Genomic DNA, 25,370 nt, shown 5'->3' with positions numbered 1-25,370 from the left:
GGCGAGGGCCCACCCTGCACCCATGTGAGTGCTGTAGCCTTGTTTCCAGATAAGCTCGCACTCGAAGCTAGGACTTGAACGTGTCTTTTGGGGGACACAATGCAATACACAACACACAGCGGAACAGGGTCCTAGGAGACAGCGGAATCGAAGCATGCCCGCTTCAGACGGAGGAGCAGCACCGGCCGGCGCGCCCTCCACGCTCTGCTCCCCGCCCCCCACGACGCTTCTTCTCCCCTCTGAGGCCTGGGCAGTGTGGGGGAGGGGGGGGGCTTCTTCTCCAGGTCGTGCACCTGCTTATCCTGGTGTGTGGTTGGCCTTTTTCTTTACATCATTATAATGACTTATCCTTTCTCTATGCTATTAGTTTATTTTATTTGAAAGCTAAACAAGGTCATTGGCTGTCTTCTGGGAGGGGACAGAGCATGGCTGTGGGTGATCCCTACTCTCTGGGCTGGCCTGGAAGTCCCAGGGCAAGGGATTCAGGCACCGATGGGGAAAACCCCATGGGACTTAGGGCCGGAGCCACAGAGCAGTGGGCAGGTGCTGAGGGGACAGAGGATGACAGTCACGACAATCTGAGAGAGGCCTGGACTGCAGGTGCCGGTTGGGTCGATCCCCCGCTGGGCATCCTGTAGGCTGGGTGTCCCATGTGGCCCAGCCTCCGGGGTCTGAGGGGCCCCACTCTCCTCCATCCTCCTAGTGGCTTCAGGGCAGCAGCTGCACAGGGCAGACCACGGCTGAGTTTTAGCAGCTGGTGTAGACGAGAGAGGCCAGAAAGCTGCACAAGGACAAGGGAGCGGCAGAACCAGCTCAGCAGGACTTCTAAAGTAAACATTATCAAATCAACACACACATACCGCTGCGTCTCACATGGGGAGTACGAAGCTAGATGAATTTTCACAAGGAAAGTAATGATGTCTGATTTGTGGGTCATCTTGTTCTCAGTAGCTTCTAGACCGGGAAGGTCTTGGGGTTTTTTTTGTTTTTGTTTTCTTTCCAGACTGGGAAGGTATGACGGAAATCTAAAGCATTCCGAGGGTTAGGAGGAGGGATTATGAATTGTGCCCGTAAATGCCACGTGCCCATTTGTCGAGTGAGAACCAGAGGAGGAGGGGAGTTGATCTCGACACGAGCGGAGGGAACACGTGAAACATGAAAAGAGAAAGAAAACACAAAGTATGAAATAAACTGGGAAAAAAACCAAAACCACTGGGAGCCCCTGGGTGGCTCAGTGGATTAAGCGTGGGCCTTCAGCTCAGGTCATGAGCCCAGGGTGCTGGGATCCAGCCCCGCATGGCCTAGTTTGGTGGGGGGGGGGCGTCCCTGCTCAGTGGGGAGTCTGCTTTTCCCTCTGCATGCCCCCTCCCCGCTTGCACACACATGCTCTCTCTCAAATAAATAAAATCTTAAAAAAAAATAACTACCAATAGGGGCACCTGGGTGGCTCGTGGGTTAATCCACTGCCTTGACTCAGGTCATGATCAGGGTCCTGGATCGAGCCCTGCGTCTGGCTCTCTGCTCAGCGGAGACCTGCTTCCCCCTCTCTCTGCCTGCCTCTCTGCCTGCTTGTGCTCTCTCTCTCTCTGTGTCAAATAAATAAATAAATAAATATTAAAAAAAAACTACCAATACTGCAAATCAACGATTATAAAATAACTACAGTGTGTAGTTAAAAGATGAAGATTGTTGGATTGTATTTTTTTAAGATTTTTTTTTTTTACTTTTTTAAGAGAGAGCGACAGAGTGAGGGGGCAGGGGGTCCGGGAAAGGGACAGAGGGAGAGGGAGAAGCAGACCCCCCGCTGAGCAGGGAGCCTGACATCCGGCTCCATCCCAGGACCCTAGAATCATGAACTGAGCCAAAGACAGATGCTTCACCAAATGAGTCACCCAAGTGCCCCTGTTAGACTGTATTTAAAATAATAAGCACCACTTATAACTGTTACTAGGGACACGTCTGAAATATAAAATGGACACCAATAGAAAGGGGCATGCAGGGGGACCTGGGTGGCTCAGTGGGTTAAAGCCTCTGCCTTCGGCTCAGGTCATGGTCCTGGGGTCCTGGGATCAAGCCCCACATCGAGCTCTTTGCTCAGCGGGGAGCCTGCTTTCTCCTTTCTCTGCCTGTCTCTCTGTCTACTTGTGATCTCTGTCTGTCAAATAAATAAAATCTTAAAAAAAAAAAAGTGGCTGCAAGACAAACCAGAAGAAAGCTTGAGCAGCCATCTTAATACAAACAGGCTGTGGGCAGGGGAGAACAGTGCAGACTGCTGAGCGAGCTGGACCCCCCATACTACAGGAAGGAACTACAGGAAGAGTTCTAAACTCCTATGCAATTAACAATTGCTTCAAAATACATAAAGTAAAAATGACTGAACTACAAGGAGAAATGGACAAATGCCCAGTCCGAGTGATGTCTCTTAGGAAGCTGTTTTATGGGAATCAGTGCACTAGAAGGTCTTGAGAATGGGGTGTCTGGGCAGAGGAGAGACTGGAGTATCAGTTGCCAGGAGTACCCGGGAAGAGGAAGTGTGGGGCATACCACTGCTTACTAGCTTCATCAGTACCAAAGCTCTTCATCTTGATTTAACACTTCAAATTAGAATGGGGGTTTGAACACGGTCTGTATGTTGCATTTGTGGTAAAAACTATCTTAAGTCTGTTAATCCATAACAATTTCCCTTCCCTCTTTTTAAAGATTTTTAAAAAAATTTATTTGACAGAGACAGAGAAATCTCAAGTAGGCAGAGAGGCAGACAGAAGGAGAGGGAGAAGCAGTCTCCCCGCCGAGCAAGGAGCCCGACGCGGGGCTCGATCCCAGGACCCTGAGACCATGACCTGAGCCAAAGGTAGAGGCTCAACCCACTGAGGGAAGCCCCATCCCTTCCCCTTTTTAAAAAAATTCGTTCCCTTTTTTTTTTTTTTTTGGAAAAAATTATTTGGCCTGTAGAGGACTCAAGTGACTGCCTGTCAAATAAATTAAAAAATCTTAAAAAAAAAAAAAAAAAAAGTAAAGCTGCTGCACTCCGTCTGGCTGGCGGGCTTTTTCCTTACAGCCGCCGGCACCCCCTTCCTTCTCTGAAACTGTGTCCCCACAGCTGGTCTCTGTCTTTGATGCTGAACAAACCTGTTTCTGTAGAGTAACTGGCAGCTTTATTTTAAGGCTGACCGGGCCATCAGGACGTGCTGCTCAGACCCCTGCCACAGTGGGGGCAGCTGCCCCTGCGAGTCCCCAAGGCTCCCCCAGTCCTGCTCTCCCAGGCACCTGGAGTGCCCAGGCCGCAACCACCTCCTGCTTGGGCCTAGCAGGCGCTGGCCCCAGGGTGCAACCAAAGACCCCGGATTTGTAAGAACCTTCCCTCAGGGGCGCCTGGGTGGCTCAGTGGGTTAAGCCGCTGCCTTCGGCTCGGGTCATGATCTCAGGGTCCTGGGATCGAGTCCCACATCGGGCTCTCTGCTCAGCAGTGAGCCTGCTTCCTCCTCTCTCTCTCTGCCTGCCTCTCTGCCTACTTGTGATCTCTCTCTGTCAAATAAATAAATAAAATCTTTAAAAAAAAAAAAAAAAAAAAAAAGAACCTTCCCTCAGTGGTCAGGATGAAGTCCCCAGCCCTTGGGTCAGTACTGACGGTATGCGGGACCTGGCCTCCCCCAGGAGCTGCTGGACCTCCCACAGCCACAACCGAGGGGCATCCCACTGACCAGCCTGGGCACACGGCCGGAGAGCTGAAGGCCGTCCCGGTGCGCCCCGGGGAGCGGGACAGCCGACATTTTCGTAGGAGCTGGGGCTTAGCGAATACGGTTTTCTCTGTACTAAATTTTCAGATTTGGGTCATCGTACCGGGGTGAGGTAGAACATTCTTGTGCTCAGGAACACTAAGGATTTTTAAATCCTTTAACTGAAGGGGCATAATGAACCGAATCTCAAGTGGTTCAGGGAAAAATGCAGACAGATCTGGGGACGGAGTCTCGGTAAACGGGAGTTCGCACGCAGCAACTTTTCTCTGTTGGAAATTATATTAAAAATTACTCCTCCCGTGGCCCTTGGTGGCAGCCCCACTCTCCCCCGCCCCCGCCCCAGTGGCTGTCCTGACCGCAGGTCATCGCACGCTGGCCCTCCGGGCTACACCCCGGGGTCGCCCAGCTCCTCCCCGCTGGCCTCCTTTCCTGCTCTGGCAGCCTCTGTCCGTGCGGGCGACGTCCGTCTCTGCCAGCGCCGGCGGGAGGATACCGGTGTGGCCCACTTGCGGGGCAGCTGGGGCCAGCGGAGGAGGAGAGGAACGCATCAGGCCACCGCGCAGTTAGGGAACTGGAAGCCAGAGTGAGTGGTCCCAGCGGCGCCAGACCAGGAGGGCCGGTCACACCTTTATTAACACCGCGTTCAGGTTCACGCAGTCCGCGGGCGCCGCGCGCTCACCTGCCCCGCCCGCGCCCGCCGTCCGAGCCGGCTCGCCCGCACTCGCCTTCCGCCGCGGCGTCAGCGCCCGCCGTCTCCCTCGACCGCGGGACGGGAAGAGCCTGGGCCCGGGACAGGCTGAGCGGAGGGAGTCGCGCTGTGTGCGGGCCCAGGTAAGGAGAACCTCGAAGAGACCCGGGAGCCCGGGCGGGACGGGGTCAAGGCCGGGTCCCGGGAGCCCCGGTGCGGCGGGACCAGGGACGCGACCCGGGAGCCCGCGCGCGATGAGTGCTGGGATGGAACCCGGGAACCGGCCTTCGACGGGGCCTGCGATGGGATCCCGGGGCCCGCGCGCGACGGGGCCCGAGGAGCCACGCTCGATGGCGCTGTGGAGGGGGCGAAGGACCCGGGGCGCGAGGCGGGCGGCGGCGGCGGCTGCCACAGCGGCGGTCCGTCGCGGCCGCGGCGCAGCCAGCCATGCACCCGCGCCAGGTCCCGGGTGTCCTCGTGCTCGCGCCGCAGCTGCTCCCGCTGCTCCAGAAGCCGGCGCCGCGTGTCGTGCAGCAGCTGGGCCCAGCGCAGGAGCCGCAGGAGCTCCCGCCGCAGGCGCGCGTTGTCAGCCCGGACGGCCTGCGTGTGCAGGACGAGCGCGCGCGCCGCCTCCCGCTCCGCGCGCCGCGCCAGGGACTGCACCCGCTGCCGCGCCTCGCGCTCGAAGGCCGCCTTGTCCTCCAGGAAACGGCCCTTGACGCGGTGCAGCAGCTGCGTGTGCTCCACGCGCATGTGCAGCAGCTCGCGCTCCAGCGCGCGGATCCGCGCCAACTGCTCCAGCTGCAGCTCCTGCGGCGGCCGGGGGCACGCGGGTCAGCGCGGGGCCGCGCGGCGCGCGCCCGCCCCGCCCCGCCCGCCGGGCGCGCGCTCACTAGCCTTGTAGGGCCGCAGCTCCTGCACCTGGCGCGCCATCCGCGCCGCGCGCGCCTCCATGTCCAGCAGCTGCGCGCGCACGCCGTCCTCGCGCCCGCGGTACAGCGAGGCCAGCTCGGCCCGCTGCCAGTGGATCTGCGTCAGGTCCACGCGGTTCTGCTCGTCCAGCCGCACGACGGCCCGGGCGCAGCGCTGCGCGCGCGCGCTCACGTAGCTGGCGTAGAGCCGGTTCTCCTCGCGCAGGCGCGCGGCCTCGCGGTCCAGGCCCGCGTTCTCCCGCAGCACGTGGTCCACGCGCGCCTCGCAGGCGCGCAGCTGCTCCGACAGCAGCCCGTGCTCGCGCTGCAGGTACTGCCCGCGCTCCGACAGCCGCGGCTCGGCGCCGTCTCCCGCCGCGCCCGGCCGCCGCCCCGCGCCGGGCCCGCGCTTCTTCTTGGGCGCCATGGGCCGCGGCCTGGGGCGCCCGCACGCGGGACGGCGGTGCCCCCGGCCTGCGCCTCCAGCCTAACCCCTGCCTTGCCCCGGCCCGAGTCTTCTGGCGGGGTGGGACGCGGCCCGGGGCCACGAGGATTGGGGGGGGGGGGTCAGGCTGGGGGTCAGGGTGTCGTCTCCAGCCTTTCCTTCCCTTTGGGCTACGTCCGGGCCTTGGCCGTCGGGCGGGGGCGCCGGCCTTTCGTGGCGTTGGCGGAGCCTGCACGGTCTCCGTGGAGACAGAACTCGGCCGGCCTCCCCGGAGCCACCCCGTCGCCCGGACAACGGCCGACGCCCCTCGGGGCATGTCCGTCCAGTCCCTCGCCTCGAAGTCGGTGCGGGACGGCCTGCGTGGGCGCCCTGCAGAGGTCCGCCCCGGGGCCGGCGGGGTCTGGGCTTCCGGAGGCGTCTGACCGAGCCGCCCGCAGCCGGGGCAGCCCCCGCGCTCCACGTGCCGGACTTGCGCCCTCCGCCGGCCTCTCAGCCCCGTCGCCCCCGTGTGGGAGAGGGCGCCCCAAGTTCCGGCCTCCAGCCGTGAGCAAGCCGCCCGCCCCGCGCTGTGAAGGTTCCCTCTAGCTTGTCGGGACAGAGCGCCCCGCCGCTTTTCTGCTGCCTGGGGCTCCTGGTTTTCCTCGAAGCACTTGGTGACTCTTCACTCGTTCTGGAGGCCCCCGGGGGACTTAAGGTTACTAGGACGATCGTGTCCGTTCGGATGCCGGGGGTTGTCCGCTGTTTCTCTCTCAGGGATTTCCTCTGTGGGGCTCCTAAGCCCACACGTGCGCACCTGTTCAACTCATCCCACTGGCCAGCCCGAGGTCAGCTTCCCTTCCTAGCTGGGGGGATGGCTGGAGAGCAAGGGGTCCACCAAGCATTTTGCTGTTGCTCTTTTTGCTGTGACATGTGGAAAACAGCACCATGAACCCTTCATTTAATTCCGCCTCGGCTAGGTCTGGGAGCGGTGCTGACCGCAGCGGCCCCCGCTCCCAGGCTGCCAGGTGCCTCTCTCTCCCCTTTGACCTGCACCTTAACTCTACAACACCTGTTTTCGTCCTGCCGTCATATAGGTCACTGCCCACGTCTGTCCACGTTTGCTGTAGCGTGGACAGATTTGAGACTTGTCCACTGATGAGTCTGGGAGGAGCAGGCCAGAAGGAACCCCCATCAGTAGGAAGGCTTGTGTGGAAAAGCGTGTTAGGAGGCTGATTGCGGAACTGCGATGACCCTCCTCTCTCTGGACTTGCTACTGTTGGCCGCAGCCGCATGGGGTGTGGGGCAGAGCCTCTTCCAATTACGAACACAGAAGAGGGGTTTTCTTCCTAGGAGAAAGTGAGGTTTGTGAGAAAGAATAAAATGACGTACACTCAGGACAATGCACGCTCTCCACTTGGTGTGAAAATTTTGAAGAAACGTTGATTCATAAACAGCATCTGAATGTCGGCCTTAAATGACAGGCTCCTCGGCCAGCACGGAGCCCAGTGTGGGGCCTGCACTCCCGAGGCTGGGAGATGAAGGCCTAGCGGAGATAGGGGGAGTTGGAAGTTCAACCGACGGAGCCACCTGGCGCCCACATATGTATTTGTTTTCTTTTGTTTTTAATATGAAATTGGTGTCAACTTCTTACAGAAACCGGTGGAAAGACCAGTAGAATCAGGGAAGATACGGGGCGACTGTGCAGCGGGGGCTCCCCGGCCCTGAGAGACTTTGCTTCTCTCTCCGGGCCTGGGGTCTCCAGCCAGGGACGCTCTGCTCCCGGGACCGCTGGTGGCCCTCTCTCCTTGGCCACCCTCAGCACCTGGCAGGGGCCACCGTCCCCATTCGCCGGATGCCAGCAGGCCGCCCCTGCCCCTCCCGGGCTGCAGACCCCACACTGCCGTCGCAGGGGAGAGGGGGTCTGGTTGGCCTCCGCCCTTTAATCTCTGGTGCCAAGTGAGGGCTCCAGGGGCACGGGGTTTGCAGCCGTGCCAGCCTCCCGGATTTCTTGGTGCTTTGTCTTGGTTTCATGGCTCGCAGGTGGCTCCTCCCAGGGCAGGGCTGGCGAGCACCACGTTCTCCTCCAGTGTCCCCGACGCTCCCTTCTTCCCATGGCTGCGGTCCCGACACAATGGTTTGGAGAGCCTCGTGGGCAGCACCGGCCCCGCGCCCAGCCCTGGAGCAGCCGCGGCTCACCCAGATAGCGCCCCAGCCCCGCGGGTCCACAGCCTGGGTCCCGCCCTCACCCCCTCCGGGCCCCGCGCCACCCTGAAGTCTGCCCCCTACCCCACGTCGGGGCCTCACTGCAGAGCCCCAAGGTAGGGAAGGCGGGGACCCTGTCCACCCGGAGGCTGGCTGAGATGCACCCGCAGCCCAGGGGCCTTTCACGTGCTGTGTCTTCCGGGCTCCCTGCTGCCCACAGAGCCAGAACCAATCTCCGAGGCTCGGAATCAAAGCCAGGCCTTACCTATGACATCTCTTCCCCACAACTGGGGTTCCTGCCCCTCCCCCACTTTGTGGATAGGGTGGTGGTCTTTGTACCTCCAGACTCAGGCTGGGAGGGTCTGGGGTGAGGGGTCACTCACCTCCTGGCGGGAACACTGAGCTGGAAAGACACTAGGAGGAAGGGGGTGAGCAGTGGCTCAGCTGTGGCCACTCCCCTGGCCTCGTGTCCTCCCCCAGCGCTCTGCTGGGGGCTTGCCAGAGAACCCCAGGGCGGGTTTTCGGGTAGCTGCTCACGCTATCGCTCAGCCTGCTTAGTGCCCACCCCGCACAGCCCCACAGCCCAGCCCCAGCAGGCCGCTCAAGGCTGGAGGGCGCCCTCTCCGCGGGCCTTGCGGGGCCTTCTGTCCGGCTCGCCCGCCCTACTCAGCTGCCGACACTGGGGGAGCCCCTCCCTCAGGAGTAGCCAGTGGGGTTGGGCGCTGCGTGACCCTGAGGGGTCAATTCCAGCGGCCTCTGCTACCATTTCACAGATGGAGAAACTGAGGCACAGGGCGACTTGTCCAAGGACCCCTGGAGGCAGCAGGGCTGTGAGCAGGACATGGGTGGGCTCTTCCCACCGTGCAGACTACCGCTTGGCAAGTGTTTCCCCTTCTCTGGCTGTGCCCCGAGGAGAGGGGTGCAGGGCCGCCCCATAACGCCCCCTTTATGGAACCCCACCCCACAGCAGAGTGAGGCCAGCATGTGGCCCCCGACTCTTCTCCCTGCCCAGGCCAAGCGAGCCTGGAGAACTGGTGGGGTCAGGTGACAGAGAAGACCGGACCCTGAAACACAGCCCTGGGCGGGAGGCAGGGACCCTGGGGAGTCACGGTAGGTATGTCCCAGTCCTGTACCTCGCCCCTTGATCAGAAGCACAGCACTGACGGTGATCACCACAGCCAAGGGGACGGTGGGCAGGAACGTGAGCAAGATCCAGGAGAGTCTGTCTGTCCAGAGCGTCCTCTGGCTGCGGTCAAGCCCTGGAGGGCCCGGGCCTGACTGTCGTCTGGGCCCCAAGTGGGGCCCAAGTCTGTCCCCTTGCTTAACACCCTCATTTGGGTACGGCCTGCCTACCTCCTCCCTCACCGCCCCGCCCCGGCCCACATCCCCAGACCAGGGAGCTGGCTCTAAGCTGGCTCTAAGCTGGGCTTGTGGGCCAAGACCCTTCCTCCAGGGGCCTCCCTCTCACAGCCAGGTACCTTGGAACCTGTACCAGACCCACACCAGGTTTACGGTCAGCCCCACGTGGAATGCCCAGGTCCAGGCCACGATGTGTGTCAGCTCCCACAGCCACGGCTGCCCCCGCAGGAAGCGCTGTGCCCTCCCTGACACACGGGGCCATGAGGAGCAGCAAAGACCAGCCAAAGCCAGCGGGAGCCCCTGGGGGTGCCTGCGGAGCCCACAGAAGCCAGGAGGAGCTCCACAGTGCAGGGCGGTGACCCAAGGCGCCGGCCTGCTCAGGGACAGCACACGTGTGGCTTCCGGGCAGGCCGATGAGCTCTGAAAGTCCTTGCTGGAGCCCAGGGCCCGTGGGCGTGGCTCCCTCCTCCTCCCTGGAGCAGGTCAAGCCAAGAAGGCTGGGAGCTCGGGGTGTGGTCTGAGCCAGCCTGCGTCCCCCTCTCCAAGGGTGCTCACCTACCTCTGTTTGTGAGGAAGAGGGTGACAAACAGAAGGATGCCCAGTGTCCAGAGGCCCCCGCAGGCCCCGAAGGCGATGCCCACGCCAGCCTCCGCAGGCTGGCTCAGAGACGCCCCTGAGAGACAGCTGTAAGGGGGAGCCCAGCCCGGGGCACACGTCCTCCGGGACCCTGATAATCTCAGAGGTGAGCACATCTACACCCCCAGCACGCCTTCCTGGAGTCCCCCACAATACCTGAGCCCACAGCCCACGCGGGCAGCAGGAGAGAGGGGACGACTTTAGAGATCCAGGAGCTGGAGGTGCGGACCACGTCCATCCCCGCCGCGGGCAGACGCTGTGCTTGAGAATTGGGGTGGGCAGCAGGGGACACAGCTGTGCTAGGCACTCAGACCTTGACACTGAGGGGTGGGGCCGGGTCCCCACCCCTGGACTGTGACCTGCAGGAAGGGGTGGGGCCCGAGCACAAGGGCTGGGACAGTCTGCAGTCAGGTGGGGACCCTGCGGATCAGGTCTCCTGAATCACAAGGAGGTTGGTGATTCCTGAAGCTGGAGGTGCTGACCATGTAGCTTCAACCCAGGGCCTGGCGCTTGCTCACCGCCTGCCACCAGTCGGTCTTCTGGACACAGACTCCCGATACTGCCTTGTATCAGCTAAAAATTAAATACACAGTCCACCTTTTAGCTGATGCATAATAAATACGGCAGCTGATAACATGCTAAGAGCAAGGCTGGGGGTCACAGCTGCGACAGAATTTATTGTTGCTAACAACTGGTGAGAAAATAAAATCTTCTTGGCCAAATTTATATCTGCAAGGGTATTTGGACAGGGTACAGTTGGAAAACGTAGACATCTGGCCCCAAGAGAGAACACAATAGCAGCTTTAAAAATAACTATCGGATGAATCAAATGCCCACTGAAAAATTAACTCTATAGTTAAATGTAATAAAGACCACTTTGCAGAATTCTTTTTCACGGAAGTTCACTGATAAACTTCTGCTTATGGGCTACATTCCCGGCGGCAGGATGGAGGGTCAAGACCTCCTGTAGTTTGGGGTTCATGGGGGAAGGCAGGAGAAAGACGGGCTGGCTTGTTCGCTGTGCCCTGCCTTTGGTGACCTCACTTCCCACTGCCCTCAGCAGCTGCCTGGGACTGCTCCGCACTCCCCTGGGGAGAGGCTCTTTCTGAACAAGCTCGTGAAGGATCCTGCTGCCCCTCTCCTGGCCATGGGCTCTCCAGCAGGGCGTCCAAGGCTCGGCAGCCTGGCCAACTAGCTATCACGCCTCCCGCCGTCTCCATCCACTTTCTACCTACTGTGGGTTTAATTTTGTGTTCTTTCTCTAGTATTTTAAGGTGAAAACTGAAATCGTTTTGTCTTTGCTGATACAAGCATTTGCAACTATGATTTCCCCTCCAAGGGCTGCTTTAGCTGCACCCTGCTCATTCCCACCTCCTGTTTTCAGCTCGAAATTGTTTCTAATTTCCCTTGTAATTTCTCCCTTGACCACTGTTTACTTATATGTGTTGTTTAATCTCTAAATTCGTTTCCAAATATCTTTCTGATATTTAATTCTAATTCAATTCTGCGAGAACATACTTTATTTCATAAATACATACTTTATTTCAGTCCTTTAAAATTTGTTGATCTTTGTTTTATGGTACTTAGATATGGTTTATCTTAGTGACTCTCTCTCTCTCTCTCCTAAAAGATTTTATTTATTCATTTGAGAGAGAGAGAGAGAGAGAGTACAGGCAGGAGGAGAGGCAGAAGGAGAAGCAGCAGCAGACCTGCCATGGAGTCGGGAGCCCAATGTGGAGCTCAATCCTCAGACCCTGAGATCATGACCTGAGCTGAAAGCAGATGCCCAGTCATCTGAGCCACCCAGGTGCCCCATGGATTGGTGACATTTGTACACATTTGAGAAGAATGTGTGTTCTGTTGGTGGTGGGAGATTGTTATACAAATGTCGATTAGGTCAAGTCGGACAAGAGGGCTGCTCGGGTCTGCTGCATCTTTATTTTCTGCTCTACTCGTCATTGGGAAAGGACTGTAAGCTCTTCAGCTGATTTGATTACTTCTTTCAGTCCCCTCAGACTTTCTGTGTTTTTTTTTTTAACGATTTTATGTATTTATTTGACAGAGAGAAATCACAAGTAGATGGAGAGGCAGGCAGAGAGAGAGAGAGGGAAGCAGGCTCCCCACTGAGCAGAGAGCCCGATGCGGGACTCGATCCCAGGACCCTGAGATCATGACCTGAGCCGAAGGCAGCGGCTTAACCCACTGAACCACCCAGGTGCCCCTCAGACTTTCTGTGTTTTGAGAACTTGTTACTAGGTGCGTAGACTTCTCAGCATGGCGGTGTCTGCTTGGTGACTCGACCCTCCCATCGTAACAAAGTGAGCCCCTTTCTCACAGTCCATGTCCCGGAGTCTGACTTCTGCCGCATTCACATGGCCACTGAAGCTTTCTTGTGACAGCTGCTCCTAGAGTGTATCTTTTCCCATCTGTCTCAGTCTGTTCGGGCTGCCATGACAAATGCCGCTGACTAGGTGGTGTATGAAAAACAGAAATGTATTTCTCGTGGTTCTGGAGGCTGAGAAGTCCGAGATCAGGGCTGGGCTGGCACAGGCAGTGGAGCGCGCAACCCTTGATCTTGAGGTCATGGATTTGAGCTCCACGTTGGGGGGTAGAGTTCCCTTTAAAAAAGGTGTCCAAGATCAAGGGGCCGGAATGGTTGCAATCTAGAGAAGGCCCTCTTCGTGGTGCGCAGCCCACTCGGGATTCTTACATGGTGGGAGGTTAGGTGCCACTTTGATAAGATCGTTAATTCCAGCCAGGGGCTCTATTTGCACGATCTGAGCATCGCTGGGAAGCTTCACTTCTTAATACTATCACAACAAGAGTTAATGTTTCCACACAGGAGTGTGGGGGGGAGGGGGCAGGAGGCCGGGGTGGTTGTATTCAGACCACAGCATCTTTCATTTGACTTATCTGTGTCTTGATTAAGGTGCATGTTTGCAGATAGCGTATTCTTGGATTTTTGATTTTTAAAAAATAAGGTTGTATAAATGCTGCCTTTTGATCGGAGTAACAAGACCATCGACACTTAATGTAAATATTGATATGGTTGTGCTTGTGCACCATCTCACTGTTTCTTTTCTGTTTGTCTCAGCTATTTCTTATTCCTTTTCTATATTTTTCTGCCTTCTTTCTGAGTAACTGAGTAATTTTTAATGTTTCATTTTATCTAGACTATGGGCTTATTAGTTATGCCTCTTTGTTTTTATTTTATTTATTTTTACTCTTACTTTACTTTTTATTTCATAAAAATAAAAGAAAAAATACTTTTATTATATATATATATATATATATATATATATATATATATATATCTTTAAATAACATTGTCATTTTTCACATGTAATGTAAGAACCTACAGTAGTGTGCCTCCATCTTCCTCTCTGCGTATGGGCATAATACATTTTGCTTTTACAGGTTATAGACCTCACAATATATTATTACTATATCTACTTTAAACAGTCAATTTTCTATTTAAAAATTATTTTTAGTTGTGGTAAAAAAACAACATAAAAGTTACCACCCTATTTTATGTGTATAGTTCATTGGCATTAAATACATTTAAGTCGTTACACATATTCGTGTAGTCGCCGGTCTCCTGGAGTTTTTAATCTCGCAGTCTGAAACTTGGTCCATATTAAATAGGAACCCCCCGTACTCCCTTCCCCAGAGCCCTGGTAACCACTGTTCTGCTTTCCGGTTTTCTGTGACTTCGACTACTTTGGATATTTGTACAAGAAGAATCACACAGTGTGTGTCTTTGTGACTGGCTTATTTCACTCAATGTTGCGTCTGTGTTGTCCATGCTGTAGCATTTAACAAGACTTCCTTCCTTTCTGAGGATGAGCAGTGCTCCATTATATGTTTATACCACATTGTGTTTATCTGTCTACCCACACTGGACACGGGGGTCACCTCTACCTCTTGGTTATTGTGAATAACGCTATGAACAAGGGATGTGCAAATATCTCGTTGAGACCCTGTTTTCAGTTCTTTTGAAACTATACACTGAGATTACACACACACACATCGAGAAGTGGGATTGCTGAATCATATGGTGATTCTAATTTTAATTTTTTAAAAAGATTTTTATTATTTATTTGACACAGAGAGAGCACAAGTAGGCGGAGCGGCAGGCGGAGGGAGGGAGAGGAGGAAGCAGGCTCCTCGCTGAGCAGGGAGCCCGATGCGGGGCTCGATCCCATGACTCTGGGATCACAACCTGAGCCGAAGGCAGACGCCCAACCAACTGAGCCACCCAGGTGCCCCTAATTTTAATTTTTCTTTAAAGATTTTCTTTATTTATTTGACAGAGAGAGAAGGAACACAAGCAGGGGGAGTGGGAGAGGGAGAAGCAGGCTTCCCGCCAAGCAGGGAGCCCGATGAGGGGCTCAATCCCAGGACCCTGGGATCATGACCTGAGCTGAAGGCAGAGGCTTAAGGGCTGAGCCACCCAGGCGTCTCTAAATTTAGTTTTTTTAGGCACCACCATGCTGTTTTCCTTATTGGCTACATTGTTTTCCAATCCCACGGACAGTGTCCAAGGGTTCCTATTTTTCCACATCCTCACGAACACTTTTTCTTTTCCCGTTTTTTTGGTTTTTTGTTTGTTTGGGGGTTTTTTTTTTGTTTCTGTTTTTGGTTTTTGTTTTTGGAGTTTTCTTGCCATACTAATGGGCACGAGGTGGTATCTCATCCTTGTCATGATTGGATTTGAAATAGGCTTTTGATCATATCATTGGGTTCCCAGGTGTCGCTGGGGCAGTCAACTATCTTTCAGTGAAATTTACTAGATGAGAAAAATGTCTTTTATATTTAGCCACTATATCCCATTTCTAGGGTTTTTTCTTTATTTGTCAACCCAGATTTTCATCCAGAATTTTTCTTCATTCAAGAAAACTTTCATTAGTGGCTCAGTGGATTAAGCCGCTGCCTTCGGCTCAGGTCATGACCTCAGTGGCCGCGTCGGGCTCTTTGCTCAGCGGGGAGCCTGCTTCCCCCTCTCTCTCTGCCTGAATCTCTGCCTACTTGTGATCTCTCTCTCTGTCAAATAAATAAATAAAATCTTAAAAAAAAAACTTTCATTAATATTTTTTGTAGTTCAGGGACACCTGGGTGGCTCAGATGATTAAGCGTCTGCCTTTGGCTCAGGTCATGATCCTGGAGTCCTGGGATCGAGTCCCAAATTGGGCTCCCTGCTCAGTGGAGAGCCTGCTTCTCCCTTTGCCTGTGGCTCACTTGCTCTCTCACTGTCTCCCTCTCTCTCTGACAAATAAGTAAAATCTTTAAAAATTATATTTTTTGTAGTTCAAGTCTACAGGTGTTATATACTCTCAGCTTTTGTCTGAAAACGTATTGTCTTCATTTTGGAAGGATATTTTCTCTGAGTATATAACTCTAGATTGGCAGTGTTTTTGTTTTGATTTGTGTATTTTTTATTTTCTTTTTAGCACATTAAGGATGTCCTTGCTTTGTCATCTGGCTTGAAATTTTCTGACAAGAATTCTGTGGTTATAGTTATTTTTGTTCCCCCCTTTATTAATTTTTTTGGGATAATTTTAGTATTTTTAATCACTTTTTTAGCAATTTAGTTATCATATGCTCCCTTTGGCTTTTCATTATGGCTCCCTATGTGTTTTTCCTATTTAGGTTTCATTTAAATTCCTGGATTTGGGTGCCTGGGTGGCTCAGTAGGTTAAGCTGCTGCCTTCGGCTCAGGTCATAATCTCAGGGTCCTGGGATCAAGTCCCACATTGGGGTCTCTGCTCAGCAGAGAGCCTGCTTCTCTCTCTCTCTCTCTCTCTCTCTCTCTCTCTGCCTGCCTCTCCATCTACTTGTGATCTGTCTCTGTCAAATAAATAAATAAAATCTTAAAAAAATAAATAAATTCCTGGATTTGTGAGTGTGTTGCTTTTCCTTCAAATTTGCAAAATTTTCAGCCATTACTCTCTCAAATATACTTTCTGCATCGCTCTATTCTCTTGATACTTTCTCAAAGGTTCTTCAATTTAATTTTTTGCCCCTGTTTCAATTTGGATAGTTCCTATTGTTGTGTCTTCAAGTTCACTGATATCTCTTCTGGTGTTAAGTCCATCCAGTGAGTTTTAAGTTCAGATCATTTAACTTCTAGAAATTCCACTGAGTTATTTCTTATAAGTTCTCATCTCATATTCATGTTTTCCTTTAAATCCATGAGCATACGTGTAATAGCTGTTGCTTTGAGTCATTGCCAATTCCGTCATCTCTGTCATTTATGGGTCTAGTTCTATCAACTGATTTGTTTCCTGGATATGAGTCATGTGTTCCTCCGTCCTCACAAGCCTTGTAACTTTTTTATTCAGGTGAAATGGACATAAAATTACATTAAAGTATACCTCTCAGCAGCATTCGACACATTCACAATGCTTTGTAACCACCACTTCTGTCACAAAACATTGGCATCACCCTCAAGGGAATCCTGTTTCCATTAAGCAGTCACTACCCATCCCCCTTCCCTAACTCCAGGAAGCTGCCAATCTGCTCTCTCTGTCGACGTACCTATTAAAAATGTTTCATGTGAGTCGAATCATGTACGTGATCTTCTGTCTGTGACCTCTTTCACCCAGCGCGGCATCTCTGAGGCGCAGCACGTTGTACTACGTAGCATACCTTCAGTCCTTCTTGGGGCTGAATTCATTCTACTGTGTGGATAGACCGCCTCTTGCTTACCCATTCCCCACTTGGTGGACACTCGGGTTGTTTCCACTTTTTGGCTTTTGTGAATGTTAAGAACACTTGTGCGCAAGTACTTGTTTGAACACCTGCCTCCTGGCAGTCTCTCTCCTTTGCTGTCCTGCCCGCTGCTTCCTGGTGCTGTGTTCAGTAAACTCCTGTCTCCTTTGTTCTGTCCTTGGTAAATGGTTTCCCGGCCACACCCATGGCCTCCACCTGATGTAGTCCCCTCACAGGATTTCATGAATCTTTGATTGCATTAATGATGTTCATTAATCACTCTTCATGTGTTGTGGACCATTTGTATATCTTCTTCAGAGCTGTGTCTAATCAAATTCTTTGCCCATATTTTTAGTTGGGTAAATCTAGTCACTTTTTAAAAAATTATTATTTTAAGGAGCCTCCACACCCAGCGTGGAGCCCAATGCTAACTCACAATCCTGAGGTCAAGACCTGGGCTGAAAATAAGAGTTGGAAGCTTAGCCTACCGAGCCACCCAGGCGCCCCAATCTAGTAACTTTTTATGACATTCTGGATGCTGGATATTTTGAATTTTCTGTTACTGAGTGTTGTTTTCTTGGTGTTTCCCTTTAAAGAACATTGGCGCTTTTAGGCCGGCAGTTAGGTGATGTTTGTAGCGTCCTGTCCCTTTTAAGGCTTGTTCACACTCATGATGGGTGTGCAATAGACTTTAGAGCTCGCTTAGTCGCTGTCTGGGGGCTCTCCTGACAGGACCCTGGATGCTGTGGGGGTCCAGGGGGTCCTGCAGGACCAGCCAGGATGGTCCTCGGCTTCATGGAGGATAGAAATCAAACAGGAGCCAGCAGGACGTGAAAGCAGGACTATTGATAAAGAGCAGATACAGAGCATCTGGGAGATTCAGGAAGGAATGGAGCATGAGTTGAGTCTTCGGGAAATTTTTTTTTTTTTTTAAATCAGGATGATGGCCTGGTCTACTTGTCCCCCCAGGCTTCCAGGACGTGGTCAGAACAAAGATGAAAGCTCAGGTGGTCTTCCCGGGAGCCAGGAGGCCTCGGCAGGGAGGTGTGAGGCCCTGGCTGTCTGGGATATGCATATGATGACTTGTCCGCTGATTCTTACCTGGTCCCTCCCTAGGCACTCTCTGTTCCAGAGAAATCATGGACTCCTTGTCCCTTACAAGGAGGACATATACTCCTTGTATTCAGAGGCCTGGATGAAATGGGGGTGCAGGTCCTAGCAAGAATCCAAGCAGGAACAGAGCAAAAAGCAGATTTTTATGGAGTCCTTGAGTTTCCCCATGGCAGACCGGTGGAAATCTTCCCCAACTCTTCCCTGACACAGAGCTAGCACCGAAGTCAAGAGGTTGTTTGCTCCTGGTTTCCCAAGACCACAGCCCTGCCCTGCCTGTTGTCCAGTTCATAGAAAGTCGTTTTGCACGTTTGGTCCAGTTTTCCGGCCGTTTTCTGGGGGAGGACATCGTGTCCAGCGCTGGATACTCTTCGGGGCCAGAAGACCGGCCCCTCCCACCTTGCTTCTCTGCGCATCCTCCAGCTCTACACCGAGACACAACCTTGTACTTACAGAGCAGGATTCGGGTAACTTGGGCCCAAGTGTACACCCTTGGGAGCTTCACCACGATTAGCCCCTTCTGCACCGAGGTTCCAGCGCCTCGAGCCCACCGCAGGCGCCGCCGCTGAGCCGCGGACGGCATCCCCGCGGGTCAGTGCGAAGGGCCGGTGCCCGGAAGCGTGGGTCCCTAGAGATGTCGCGCGCACCCGGTGGCTCCTGCAGCGTCTTTCCTCCTGCGCCGCCGGACGCCTTGGCCGCGTTTCGGTGTCCGTCCCTCTGTGTCCGTCGCGTGCGCGGCCCTGGACTCAGAGCTGCGGGCGGCGTTCGCGTGCGGTTCCGCGGGGCCGACGCTGCGGTTCCCCGGGCAGACGCCCGCGCTCGCACGCGGGGTTCGCGCTCGCACTCCGCCCGCCTCCGGCCGCCCCGCCCGAGAGGCCCCTCCTGCGGCGCCCCGGCCCCTGGCCTGCTCGCTCCTAGGGGGCGGGGACGCGGGAAGGCGGGAGGCGGCGGGAAGAGCGGCCCCGCCGAGGGCGCCCCGCGAACGCACGCCCCGCCCCCGCCGCCGGGCTTCCGAGGCCGCCGGGGGCGCGGCGGGGGCGCGGGCGGGGCTAGGAGCCGGGTGGGCGGGGCGCTGGGTGGGGCCTGGGCCGCACACCCCGCCCCACCCTGGCGCGGAGCAGACGCAAGGCGGGGCGGTCTCCAAGGCAACCGGATTCAACAGTTCGAGCCCCGCGGGCGTCCAGAGGCCTCCCGGCGCCCACCCGAAGGCATGTGCGCGGCGGAGGTGGACCACCACGTAGCCCAGCGATACCTGCTCAAGAGGCGGCTGGGGAAAGGGGTGAGCCCGGCCACCTGCGGGGCGGGGGCAGGTCCCGTGGGAGGTCTGTCTCTCCGACGCTGCCGGGGGTCCTGGGCTCACTACCAGTTTTCTCCACCGACTGGAGGGTGGCCTTGCGCAAGCCACCGAGCCCGTCGGGCCTCAGCTTCCTGTAACGGGGTTCTAACGGTGCCTACTTCCAGGGGGCCCACAGAGGTCTCAGGCCGGTGGGACCCTGGACAGATCCCCTCCCCAGACCCCACCGAGCGTCCCCTGCTCCCAGCTGCCACTTCTGGTGCCCATAGGACACTCCAAGGAGACTGGGCCCATCATTCCTGTCGCTGAGGGCGATGGGTGGATCCCAAGCCTGGCCCAGGAAGGGACTGAGTAGGTAGATGGGCATGGAGTGAGAGCCAGGACCTTGTATGAGCAAACGTGCATTTGTGAATGTGTGTGATAGCCTGTGGGATTGTGTGTAAAGAGTGTATGTGAGGGGCGCCTGGGGGGCTCAGTGAGTTAAGCCTCTGCATTCGGCTCAGGTCATGATCTCAGGGTCCTAGGATCTCTGCTCAGCGGGGAACCTGCTTCGCCCTCTCTCTCTGCCTGCCTCTCTGCCTACTTGTGATCTCTCTGTGTCAAAAAAAAAAAAAAAAAAAGAGTGTATGTGAAGGTGGGTGACTGGGTGTGTAATGGGGGAGGAAAGAAACAATGTTCCAAACAGTGCACACAGCAAGTGCAAAGGCCCTGCGGCAAGGACCTACTGGCTGTGAGGAAAGAGCAGAGTTGGTACAACCTGGATACGAGTGACTGAGGGGGGGCTCTGATCACCTGAGCCTTTGGGAAACTGCAAGGGCTTCTACTAAGCACGACATAGAGGGTGGTAGCAGCCTTTGGCGCCACAAGTTACCCTGTCTGGTCTGGAGGATGGACGGTGGTGCAGGCTAAGGAGACCAGTTAAGAGCTCAGTGTACTGATCCAGACAGGAGATGTGGGAGAGTCAAGGGGCTCAGACCAGATGGTAGCACGATGGTAGCAAGTAGTCGGATTCCGACAAATTCAGAGTGTAGAGCCGGTAGGATTTGCTGAGAGGCTGGAGGGGTGTGAAAGAGGATCAGCGGGCCCAGAAAAGGTTTCCTCGCCCGTCCACAATCTCCCATCTGTGACCTTATTTCTTTCTGGGGTCTTGCTTCCTGTCACCCTCCTCTGGAAGACGCCGGGGTCCTGGGCAGCAGGCTTAGCAGCCCGCCACTGCAGGGACCTCCTCGCCAGAGCCACAGCCCCTCACCACACCCTCATCCCTCCCAGGAGCCAGAGCAGGCAGGAGGAGCAGTCTGGTGGGCAGGGGAGGGGGCAGGAGGCTGGTTCTGCGCCCGGCAAGCTGACCAGCCTTCTTGCAGGCCTATGGCATCGTGTGGAAGGCAGTGGATAGGAGGACTGGCGAGGTCGTGGCCATCAAGAAAATCTTCGATGCCTTTAGAGATAAGACGGATGCGCAGGTGAGTGACTGCAGAAGAAGAGTGAGAAGGACAAGGGCGGGCTGTGGGGGCGGCGCCCTGCTGCTTGGAGCCTGGTAGCTCAGTCACAGTGGGTCTCTGTCACTGCTCAGAGCACTATCTGCTCGGTGGCCCTGTGGTGCAGTGGTCTGCGCAATGAGCATCAGTCCCCATGGAGCCTTCCAACATCCAAACCCGCTCTCATATTTCTGTCTCATTCCAGAGAACGTTCCGGGAAATCACGCTGCTCCAGGTAAGCGGCCAGGGCCATCTGACCTCCTCCCCAGGTGCAGCTGCTTCAAACGAGGGGGGAAGCACACAGCCCCAGGTTCTCTCCTTAGGAACTGGGGGACCATCCCAACATCATCCGCCTCCTGGATGTGATCCGGGCGGAGAATGACAGGGACATTTACCTCGTGTTTGAGTCTATGGGTGAGTGCGGCCTTGCTCAGCCCTGGTGCTGGGCCCTCCCGGGGCCTGCCCCCCTTTTTATGTCCCTCTGCTGCCCAGGCCACCACAGTGGCCAGCTGGGACAGTTCCTTGGTGCCCGAGGACAAACCACGGGCGTGTGTCAGCGCCGGGGCCTGGCAGTGACCACCTTGAGCCCATCTCTACAAGGCTCCTGCTTTCTCCACCACTTGCAGCTATATTTTCCTTTTTCTACCTATTTTATAAAACAAAGTGACAGGAAATAAAGTATTAAACATAACCCCACAGACTTTTATTGCTACACCAACCAAGGCAGCCAACAGGCCTGAGAAGCTGGCCGGAACCACTAAGTGTGTGTGCCCAGGACAGCGTCAGGGACAGGGCTGCAAGGGAGGCCAGTGGGACCTGAGGGCTGCGGCCACGGGAGCGGTCCAGCGGGGGCAGACCTGTGCCCTCTTCCCAGGCCCCCGGGCTGACCCGCATGCTCCCCTAGACACAGATCTGAACGCCGTCATCTGTAAGGGCAGGCTGCTGAAGGACACCCACAAACGCTACATCATCTACCAGCTGCTGCGGGCCACCAAGTTCATCCACTCGGGACATGTCATCCACCGGGACCAGAAGGTGCCCCCCGTGCTCCATTCGGGGGCCCCGTCACCCCCACCGTGTGCACCCACCCCTGACAGAGCTCAGCCCACCTCCTCCCTTGCAGCCGTCCAACGTTCTCCTGGACTCCAGCTGCTTGGTGAAGCTCTGCGACTTTGGTCTCGCCCGCTCCCTTGGTGACCTCCCTGAGGGGCCTGAGGGCCAGGCCCTGACAGATTACGTGGCCACGCGCTGGTACCGGGCTCCCGAGGTGCTGCTGTCCTCCAGCTGGTAAGAGCATCACTCCCCCCCACACTCCTACCCTCACCGTCCGCTGCAGCACCCCTGTAGCCTCCCACTCAGCCGGGGCCCCCCAGGCCTCTTGGGCCCCCACGTGCGCCCTCACCGGCTCCCTTCCAGTGCCCCAGACCCTGCCCCCTTGATTGTGTCTCCTCCACGTCTGCCTCCAGGGTCCCCTCCCCATGCGTGCACCCTGTCCTGCCCCAGGTACACCCCCGGGGTGGACATGTGGAGTCTGGGCTGCATCCTGGGAGAGATGCTGCGGGGAAGGCCCCTGTTCCCAGGCACGTCCACGCTGCACCAGCTGGAGCTCATCCTGGAGACCATCCCGCCGCCGTCCAAGGAGGGTGAGTGTGAGCAGGGCCCTGCGGGGCATCAGGGAGTCTGAGGGTCAGCACACAGAGCTGTAGGGGACAGCACGGGACCGGCCAGGACTGGTGGTGAGGAGGCTGGGGATGAAAGGGAGGGGAAGGGTCCAGAGCCTCGGGAAGACTGGAAAGGGCGGGACCTACACAAGGTAGGCCTGGGGAGGAGCTACAGGTCCCTGAGGGCCAAGCAGTGCCCATAAAGGGTCCAGCTGGGTCAGGACAGGAGCTGGGGCTGGCGGGAGCAGGTCCAGCAGCTGTGCGGGGAGCAGGCAGCAGAGGGTTGGGGGAGAGGTGGTGGGAGATAGCAGTGAGGGTCAGGTAGTCTAGGGAGTCCTTCCTCTTCCCTGGGGGGCGTGGGGAGCAGGGCAAAAGAGAGGGGAAGAACCAGGTGGGGGGAGCCCTATTGTCTTCCCCTGAGTCTCTGCTTTCCCGGGTGGAGGGGGAAGGGGTCCTTCCATGGAGGAGGGAATGCCCAGATGTGGAGTGCGTGTGCAGGAGCGGGAGGGGAAAACTGTGCTAGGGCAGGCACATGTAGCAGGAATCTAGGCATTCCAGCTCACAGTCCTGCCAGACCGCCCAAGCCTGGAAAGGCAGGCACTCCCCAGGGCAGGAAGAGACCGCTGGCCCCCGACCTCCCTGAGTGGTCGCCCCGGACCAGGCGCTCCCGGTCCCACCCCATGTTCCGTCCACCCACCTGCAGACCTCCTGGCTCTTGGCTCAAGCTACAGTGCCTCGATCCTGCCCTGCCTACGGGCCTGGTGAGTGGCGATGCTTAGAGCCTGGCTCTGTTACTCTTCCTCTTAGCTTGTGGGCCCGTCCGCCAGGCCGGACCTGGGCCCTGGGCTTCTGATGGCGCTCCCACAGCCGGCGATTTGGTCGCACTAATAATGAGGAACCTTCAGCATCCCCCAGCATGGCTGGAGGTGTGGGGAGGCCCACAGGAACGCAGCAGGGCTTGGAGAGGAGGGGACCGAAGCAAGGCGGGCAGGGATCTCGCCCCTTGCCAGGCTGCCTGAGGGTGTTGCATGGGGACGGAGAGGCACCAGGTTGGTTAAGGGCTGCTTGGGCGGAGGGTCAGGGTCCGAACTGGAGCTGCCACAGATATGGGTGTGGGAGCAGCCTGCACCTGGAGAGGGGACAGTAGCGGGCACCCGCAGGCCACGGCAGCCGCTGGACACCCTCCTGCCGCCAGACACACCCCCGGAGGCCTTGGATCTCCTCAGGGGCCTCCTGGTATTTGCCCCGGACAAGCGGCTCAGCGCAGCCCAGGCACTGCAGCACCCCTACGTGCAGAGGTAGGGGTGGGGCCCGGGTGGGGTGCAGAGGGCAGGGTGCCGCGGGCCAGCTCCTCCCTTGCTGGGCTGGATGTTGGGTCGCGGATCTGCGCTGGACTGGAGAGACGGGAGAGTCCCGCTTCTGCCACGCCGGCCTCGCTGGCTCGCCGCAGGTTCCACTGCCCGGCCCGTGAGTGGACCCTGGATTCGGCTGTGCGGCTCCCAGTGCTCGAAGGAGTTCAGCTCTCAGCCCCCGAGTATCGCAGCCGCGTCTATCAGGTGCTGTGGCGGCGACCACTAAGACCCCCCATCCGCGCTCACCCTCCAGCCCCTCCCCTGCCTCAGCGGCCCCCTGACCCTCTACACCCGCGCGGTGCACCCCTGAGCGCCCCTCCGTCTCCGCAGATGATCCTGGAGCGCAGGGCCAACAGCCGGGTTCCCAGAGAGAAAGGCGTGGGGGGCACACCCCCGGGCGCAGAGCCCGGCGCCCCCCCGCCCCAGGCGCACCTGCTCAGAGCCAGCGCCGCCCCTCCGCCCGCCCCGGGCTCTTCCACGCGGAACCCCGGACGCAGACCTCAGAGCGGCCCGACTCAGCGGGCCGCGCCGGGTGTGTGATCTTCGACTGCCTCCCCGCACCGGGCGCGGCCCCTGCCCCTTCCGCGTGGAGCCACCGAGCACCCGCTGCGCCAGACTAACCCCGGGGGTTGATCTTCCGACCCCACAGACGTTGCCTGCGGAGCCAAGAACCTTCCGCGGCAGAACTCGGCCCCTCTGCTCCAGCCTCCGCCCCCACGAGGTCTCGGGAGAGGGGAGAGGCCCCCTGGGGCGACGCCGGAGGCCCCCTCGTGGGTAGGTCAGTCCGGGAGGGTCCCTCTCAATCCCTTCTGAGGGCCGGGCAGTGACCCGGTGGCGCGCCCCTTCCCAGGTGAAGCCCAGTGGCAAGGGGGCGGCGCCCTCCCTCGCCAGGCAGGCCGCCGCCCAGGTGGCCATCCAGGCCCTAGTCCGGAGCGACGGGAACCCGGGCCGAGAGCTGCGCGCCAGCGGCGCGCAACGGGTGAGCTCCCGGGCCGCCCGTCCTTCCCGCCCCCTTCGGCCGCGTCGGGACCCTCCCCTCCCTCTGGTCCCGCCCCTCACGCCGCCCCTGGACCGTGTGCAGGTCCCTCGCGGGCTTCCCGCGGACGGACGGCCGGAGCCCCGGCCCGGCCGGAGGATGTTCAGCGCCTCGGCCTCGCAGGGGGTCCAGGACGCCGCAAGGGCTGCGCTCGGGGGCTACTCTCAAGCGTACGGTACCGTCTGCCGCTCGGCACTGGGCCGCCTGCCGCTGCTCCTGGGTCCCCGCGCCTAAGCCGCCCCACCGGCCTTCAGACCGGCTCTTCCGCTCAGCCCGTGCCCCTTGCCCAGTTCCCTGCCCCTCTCCCAGCCCGATTTACCCCCCCAGTCCCCCACGCTCTCCAACCCCCTTTTACCGGTTCACCTTTTTGCCTGGCCACATCCTCGAGATCCAGGGGGCTTGTCCAGGCCTTCCCGCAGCGCGGTGGGTGAGGTTCCCACCCATTGCCAATCACACCCTCCAATAAATTCGTGTCCATCCCCAGCCTGCCTGCCTATCTTCTGTTCTCAGTGGGGACTCCCTCCGAGGTCACACCACCCCTTCCCTGGAAACCACCCCCTTCAGAGGACCCCCATGTCTAGTACAGAGCCCACGAGAAGCTGCGCGGCTCCTGTCGGCCCAGTGCTGTCCCTGGAGGCTCACACCAGCACCGACTGGCCGAGGGGGCTCCTCAGGGCCAGCTTCCCATCCTCTCTCCACAGATGGTCTGGGGCCTGCCTGGTGCCAGGGCACCATCAGAGGGACAAGGCTGTCCTCAAGTTGCTGGGTGGGGGG

The 25,370-nt window shown here is 57.3% G+C and overlaps 3 protein-coding genes across 8 annotated transcripts; 1 reads left to right on the top strand and 2 right to left on the bottom strand.

The window, feature by feature from the left end:
• Window positions 1-3,578: 3,578 nt before the first annotated feature.
• CCDC166 (coiled-coil domain containing 166) lies at window positions 3,579-6,037 on the bottom strand. Its single transcript, XM_059168830.1, has 2 exons — window positions 5,323-6,037; window positions 3,579-5,235 (listed from the first exon to the last, which is right to left on the bottom strand). The coding sequence occupies exons 1-2, from the start codon at window positions 5,761-5,763 to the stop codon at window positions 4,477-4,479; spliced, it is 1,200 nt and encodes a 399-aa protein (XP_059024813.1). The 5' UTR covers window positions 5,764-6,037; the 3' UTR covers window positions 3,579-4,476.
• A 1,326-nt stretch (window positions 6,038-7,363) lies between these two features.
• On the bottom strand, window positions 7,364-10,287 carry LOC131827781 (uncharacterized). 3 transcript variants are annotated; one of them, XM_059168799.1, is made up of 6 exons: window positions 10,114-10,287; window positions 9,881-9,994; window positions 9,441-9,566; window positions 9,096-9,221; window positions 8,346-8,376; window positions 7,364-7,875 (listed from the first exon to the last, which is right to left on the bottom strand). In XM_059168799.1, exons 1-6 carry the CDS (start codon window positions 10,193-10,195, stop codon window positions 7,788-7,790), a joined length of 567 nt encoding a protein of 188 aa, XP_059024782.1. In that variant the 5' UTR covers window positions 10,196-10,287; the 3' UTR covers window positions 7,364-7,787. The 3 variants fall into 3 exon arrangements, with proteins under 3 accessions (XP_059024782.1, XP_059024781.1, XP_059024783.1); XM_059168798.1 differs by lacking the exon at window positions 8,346-8,376; XM_059168800.1 differs by lacking the exons at window positions 8,346-8,376; window positions 9,441-9,566.
• An 8,578-nt stretch (window positions 10,288-18,865) lies between these two features.
• MAPK15 (mitogen-activated protein kinase 15) lies at window positions 18,866-24,927 on the top strand. 4 transcript variants are annotated; one of them, XM_059168749.1, is made up of 14 exons: window positions 18,866-19,057; window positions 20,434-20,532; window positions 20,753-20,782; window positions 20,871-20,961; window positions 21,452-21,582; window positions 21,671-21,834; window positions 22,051-22,190; window positions 22,870-22,969; window positions 23,435-23,506; window positions 23,659-23,764; window positions 23,891-24,092; window positions 24,210-24,334; window positions 24,411-24,539; window positions 24,642-24,927. In XM_059168749.1, exons 1-14 carry the CDS (start codon window positions 18,989-18,991, stop codon window positions 24,828-24,830), a joined length of 1,647 nt encoding a protein of 548 aa, XP_059024732.1. In that variant the 5' UTR covers window positions 18,866-18,988; the 3' UTR covers window positions 24,831-24,927. The 4 variants fall into 4 exon arrangements, with proteins under 4 accessions (XP_059024732.1, XP_059024730.1, XP_059024733.1 ...); XM_059168747.1 differs by having other exon boundaries at window positions 18,870-19,057; window positions 23,369-23,506; XM_059168750.1 differs by having other exon boundaries at window positions 18,876-19,057; window positions 22,912-22,969.
• The last annotated feature ends 443 nt before the right edge of the window (window positions 24,928-25,370 follow it).

The sequence above is a fragment of the Mustela lutreola genome, chromosome 3, assembly GCF_030435805.1.
Source record: "Mustela lutreola isolate mMusLut2 chromosome 3, mMusLut2.pri, whole genome shotgun sequence".
Classification (NCBI taxonomy): Eukaryota; Metazoa; Chordata; class Mammalia; order Carnivora; family Mustelidae; genus Mustela; species Mustela lutreola.
The sequence above is the reverse complement of the archived record's forward strand: the minus strand, read 5'-3'. Positions and strand labels throughout refer to the sequence as shown.